This window comes from Sinocyclocheilus rhinocerous, unplaced genomic scaffold (genome assembly GCF_001515625.1).
Source record: "Sinocyclocheilus rhinocerous isolate Xijiao unplaced genomic scaffold, SAMN03320098_v1.1 scaffold335, whole genome shotgun sequence".
NCBI lineage: Eukaryota > Metazoa > Chordata > Actinopteri > Cypriniformes > Cyprinidae > Sinocyclocheilus > Sinocyclocheilus rhinocerous.
Genome location: NW_015659708.1, coordinates 879,478 through 885,568, shown reverse-complemented (window position 1 = coordinate 885,568; position 6,091 = coordinate 879,478). Strand labels below are relative to the sequence as shown.

Sequence of the window (6,091 nt, the reverse complement as noted above, 5' to 3'; positions counted from 1 at the left end):
ATTATTATAAATATTAATTTTTTTATGCATACACTGTTAAATGTTACATGTTCACACAAAAGTCACTGCAGGACCACAATGATTTCCAGAAATTGTTGATATCCTTAATATCATTAAAAAAATACTCCTTACACTAATTTTGGGCCTCACATCCATAGGAGAGAAAAAAGAAAACAAAACAATAGTTCTTTATTTTCACATTGACTAAGTGTGGACAAAACCCATGTGACAGTTTGTGGTTTGCAATGAGGCACTTCCCAGGAAAGATTTGAGAACTGATAAACATGCATGTTAAAAGTTACTGTTTAAAATGAGATGGAAGCCTAAGCCATAACCTGAAGAGTTGTGGTGAGCATTTAAAAGTTTTAAAATCTATTTAGATGTTTTTGAAATTATGTTGGACTGGAATACACCTGTTATACTTATTTATTGTGGTGAAACTGGTAAGTCATTTTTACAAAACATCTCCAAAGTGTAAAAAGCTTTCTTGGAATAACATTGTTTCAAGGTTCTGAATATGTATTTTTATTTAAAACTATAAGATGATAGCAGTGCAACAATGTTACCTGCTGATTTGCACATTTTGCTTTCACATTAACTTTCTCCATTAATAGTTTTTTTAGTATATATGCATCAGAATTTGACATTTAATTATTAAAAATACCTAAACCTGATTGTATGAAGATCAGAATTAACATTTTGAATTATCTCATTTCATTTATGTTTTTGATTGGCACAGTTAATTGTTTTGTATTATACAGCATTTTTTTCAAAAAGCTCTCAGCAGTTTGATCACGGCACATAGATGATGGAATCAATATTAAGTCATTTAATGCAAAAGCCATTTAAGGTTCAGCCAAAAGAAAGAAAGAAAGAAAGAGTATTCTAAAGAATGTTTATGCTGCTCTTAGCATACTAACAGTTTAAAATAATCACATCTGTGCAACTATAAAAAGAAAGAAAAAATGCAGTTTTTCTATTTTTGGAATATAGACTAATGTTAAGTAACTTCATGGTGTTTTTGTGTCATTTTGGAGCAAGACAAATTCACTAAGACCATCAAACTTGGGAAGAAATGCACAACAACGCTTAAAAATGTGCGAAAAAATGGATACAGGTTTGTAACAACACGAGACTGAATAATAATAACTATCCCTTTATTTCAGCCTCCAGACTTTAAGTAATTGTGCTTTTCGTTGATCATAGATAGAATGTAGACCGGTCTGATTATTTGTATTTTTAATTAGCTTTTGCTAGGCTAATGAGTAGGCCTGCTGAGGGTACTGGAAAAAAAACAAAACAAAACAGTGGCTCAATTCTAAACATGTTTTCATAATATGACAGAATGCAAATCATACTACAGTTTACTGTATCTATGCCATCCAGGTGTCTGGAGTACATTACGGAAGCACATTTCAAAAGAGCCAATGATTTGATCGAGACTACAAATAACAGAGAGAAATACCTATTGGTAAGTTCCAAATAAAACCGCTTATGTTTTTAGTATCTTTAAGAACTTATTTTCTAGTAATTTTTTTCATAGTATTAAAAAATCTAAGAGAATAATCTCAAAACTGTGTGTGTTTATACAGGTGCTGTTTTAAGAACTCGCAGGGTTGTTTTCTACAGTAAAGTGAAAAACTTTATCACAGGCCGACAACAATGTCAGAAGATTCGACAGTGTTTCTCACCATATGCATCATCACATTCCTGATTGGTTTTCCTAATGCTGTGTTGGCGTTCTGCTCATGTATTCGCAAGATTCACTGTAAACCTATCCCCATTGACATATTCATGTTGAACCTCGCTGCTTCTGACCTTGTCTTCCTCATCTTCCTGCCTGTCAAGATGAAAGAGGCTGCAGATAACATGGTTTGGAACATGCCCAATGCCCTGTGCCACTTCAGTCTGTTCATGTTCTTTCTTCCTCTTTATTCCAGCGGCCTGTTCTTGGCAGCAATTAGTGCCGAGCGCTATGTGTGTGTAGCATTTCCAGTCAGGTATAAAAGTCCAAAAAGAATAATTTACACAACAGTTATATGTGTTGTCACCTGGGTGATTATTGCAGTAACTTCAGTATTTCCTTACAAGGCAGCATATTTAGATTCTAATGAAGCAGACAACACCACTAATAAGCGCTCTCAGGAGGCGTCACCTCAGGGCTGTTACATTAACTTCACAGCAAAACAGCTGAGAGAACTGCTCCCAGTGCGTCTCGGGATAGCAGTGGGGTTTTTCCTTCTACCCCTCCTTATCTGCTGCTTCTGTTACATCAGTTTAATTCGTATTTTGATGAAGTGTCCTCTCATCAAGCGACAGCGTAAACTCCGGGTGGTTGGACTGATTGTGGGGACTCTCCTTGTGTTTGCCATTAGTTTTGCACCCTTCAATGCATCACACGTAGTGGGCTTCATCAAAAAAGAAAATCCAGATTGGCGCATGAAAGCTTTAATACTAAGCACTTTAAATGCATGTTTTGATCCTATTATATTTTTCTGTATCTCTAAGGATATGAGAAGGGCTATCAAAGTATGTGCAAAGGCCTTGTGCAGTTTTATGTTTTAAAATAAAAATAGTTTTACTATTTAAAGCAATTTTTTGTTGTTGTAAACTTAAGAATGGTATCACCAAAATGTCTTCTAATTCAATCGCACAAAAGAAATGTCCAAAGACATATTGTAACCTACACTTAGGGTGTACACATTTGTTATGGTAGGCTAAGGCTATATGAGCAGAAAAGGATCCTAGGAAAAATATCACTGAAATAACTGACCTGTGAGCATCACACCGATCTTTGTGACCTTGTTCCAGGAAATCTGTTGAAATGAACTTCACTTGACAAGATATGTTCACTCGCCCTGCAAGGTCATAGACAACAGTAGCACATCTTTTAGAGAGGTTTCTAGTATGATGACATAATATATTATTTGTAAATAAATAATAACTTATCTTGCTTTCATTTAATATAAAGGTGTATATAAAACATCCAAGTGTATTTATAAAAATATTAAGTTATTATTAATTTAATTAATACAAATTGTCTTATTTTAAAGAGCGAAATGACTGTTGTGATGTTTAATATGAAAATAAACGTAATTTGCTTATATTAAATGTGTGTTTTATACACACGCTCACTTTATTACGGCGTACAGACCACACAATTTGGACTAAATGAACTCTTTAAAAACGCCTCATATGAAGGTAGAATGACGTCAAAAAGATTTGCATACGCAGGGTAAGAGTTGTGGAAGTGTACATAAGACTGTAAGCGTAAATTAAATTTGCATGCGCAAGAGAAGCTTTGACCGTCTTTTGGCGAAAAAAACGTGCCAAAAGTGTAAGCGCGGAAAAATGGAAGTCAGAAGCATGCAGATCATATTTATTTTGCGTTAGCATGAAGCTGCTGTTTCACAATACATGAATTACACTTACGAATAACAGTAAAATGCTGCAAATAATTTTTTCTTGCGCTTGAAACGCGATTTACACCTTTACAAAGCTTCTCTTGCACATGCAAATTTAATTTACGCTTACAGTCTTATGTACACTTCCACAACTCTTACCCTGCGTATGCAAATCTTTTTGACGTCATTCTACCTTCATAATTTCCCGCTTCACTTCCTGTGAAGTGATGTGTCGAAGTTCCCGAAGGTTTCGGAATTGTGAGTCGTCTGCATCAATTCACAAATGAATCACAAACATTACAAGCTTGTGGCACCTGCTGTTCAAAAAGGTGCAATGCAACAAAAAACTCACGCTCACCTTTTACAAACCAATTGCAAATGTTTTCGAGGAAGTGTTATCTATTAAATTTAATCTACAAATAATTAAATCATATTAAATATGATGGCTCTGTAAATTTTGTGTTCTTTTGACGTTCAGACAAAAGTGAGCATTCTGTCATCATGTGCTCATCCTTATGACGTTCCAATCACTTTCTTTCTCCTGTGGAACATAAACATAAAATAACATATTTTTGAGAAATGCCTCAGTAGTTATCTACAGTAGGCCTATGTTCCGCAATATTGTGTTTTTCAGAAGAAAGAAGTTATAGTACAGGTTTACAACGACATATGGCCTAAGTAAATTACAAAAGAATTTTCATTTTGGGGTTGAACTATCCATTTAAGCTATGGCTTAGAGCAATAGGCCTACTTCCTGTTCCTAGAACCCATTTCCTGCGGACTGTAATTAAATGCCACTGAATCAACTTACCAAGGTCACTAAGTTTACCTGAAAATTACAGCCAGGTGTGGAACTAAACTCCGCAGGAAGTCGATTCTTCAGGATTAGGAATGAGTAACCATGAACTACAGGAAACAGGCTCTTTGGTGGAAGTTGTAAAATAAAATTTTAATTAGTCTCATAGTAAACCTAATCATTTTATAAATAGCACATAGATGCTTTAACTTTAGAACCAATATACATTTAGTTGCAAAGTAAGTTATGATATTTTGTTGTATTAAATTAAATTGTACTCATTAAAAAAATCCTTTATCCAGAGTTCATTGGCTGAAAAGGATTCACCAGACAAACACATTACTAACAAATGAAAAGATCCAACATAAATATAGCAAATTTTCATTCTGGATTTCAGTAAATATTCACTTCAATAGCTTCAGGAATAAAATTTGAAAGATACACAAATCATCTTGATATACTCAACTATGGCCTAGCACCTGAATCCTTACTAATTAATATAGAATTTCCATGCACACACACACAAGACAAACACTTGCTTCTTATCTTTCCAGTATGTTCCATATGACAAGATATTGTTCTTGGGGGCCACATACACCCCATATAGAGCAGTTATGACAACTTCCTGTGTTCTTCTCACTGACTGTCCCCAGGGTTGCCAAGAGACATTGTTTGATGAGCCTCAGTGTTGCAGATTATGCTCTGAATTGATTGAATTTCCGCAGTTTTGAGTCATTGCACCCATCACGTAGTCTAATCACACATTCAGAATGTCTAGGACAGAGGTGAAGGAAGCTCGCGGATACTTTGTGTGAAACTGGGCAGACACAAAATGCTGAGGAACCTTATTTTTCTACGTTGTGAAGGTCAGTATTTTTATTTTATTTATTATACTTTTTAAACAGAGAATATTTCTTTAACGGCAGGCATGTTTAAAAGCTTGATTTTTTATTGAACAAATTTAAACTTTTTTCTTTGTTAGATAAAGATCATATTAAAACTATATTGGAAACTTTTCCAATGCTTCTAAAATTTATTTTGCTGTTTTTCAAATGCTCTTTATGTATTGATCTTATTGTTTTACACTTGTCCCAAAGCAGATGTTCAATCTTAAAATATGAAAATCCATTATAAAATGGATGATTAAAACTATTATAATCTAAAGACTTAATTAAATAAAAATAATTCTAATATTTATTGCATGAAAATTGTATATATATAAATATTCCTAAAAATATGACTCTCCCACAGTTGTGGCATCATTTCCACATTACAGAGCAGTTTTGCCAAAATATTGTTTCATATTGTATAATTAGGATACGTAAAATGCAAGTTTTGAAGACATTATTTTTTTTTACATTCATTTGCAGAATAAGAAAAGCTAGTAAAAACTGATTAAAAAGTAAAAGCTCGTAAAAACTAATTACAAGGTAATTAAATTAGTGAGAGGTGACTTTATTTTCTAAGTCCACAAAGACACCCTTACGAAATAGAAGTTTATTCAAGTGTGCTATTAGTATATTTCTTTTAAACTAAAACATAGGAAAGTATACTTTTAGTCTACTTTTTATGTACTTCTCAGAAATATACTTAAAATGACATTTAAGTATACTTGACTTATACTTAGAAAAAGTCTAAATATATTTTAGCTATAATTGTGCTCCTAGAATCCGTGTTTTCATTGTTATACGGTAGGTGGCGCTAGTACACATTTTCTGTACAGAATTTCCAAAAAAACACAAGTGAAGAAGAAACCGAAACAACAAATGCTTCCACATGTATTCTAACACGATCATCAGACATAAAACAATATCAAAACTGTGTAACATTATGGAATAAAATGTCGACCAATGAAGAGGTAATAATGACTGTCAAGCTTTGGGGTGTTGAT

At 33.5% G+C, this 6,091-nt stretch overlaps 1 protein-coding gene across 1 annotated transcript; it reads left to right on the top strand.

Annotated features, from left to right (window-relative positions):
• The first annotated feature begins 1,662 nt into the window (after positions 1–1,662).
• On the top strand, positions 1,663–2,565 carry LOC107724071 (free fatty acid receptor 3-like). The gene has a single exon (XM_016532844.1). The coding sequence runs from the start codon at positions 1,663–1,665 to the stop codon at positions 2,563–2,565; it is 903 nt and encodes a 300-aa protein (XP_016388330.1).
• Positions 2,566–6,091: the final 3,526 nt, after the last annotated feature.

What these genes read in the sequence shown, in the direction of transcription:
- LOC107724071 (XM_016532844.1), top strand. Translation starts at nt 1,663, where the DNA reads ATGTCAGAAGATTCGACAGTGTTTCTCACCATATGCATCATCACATTC.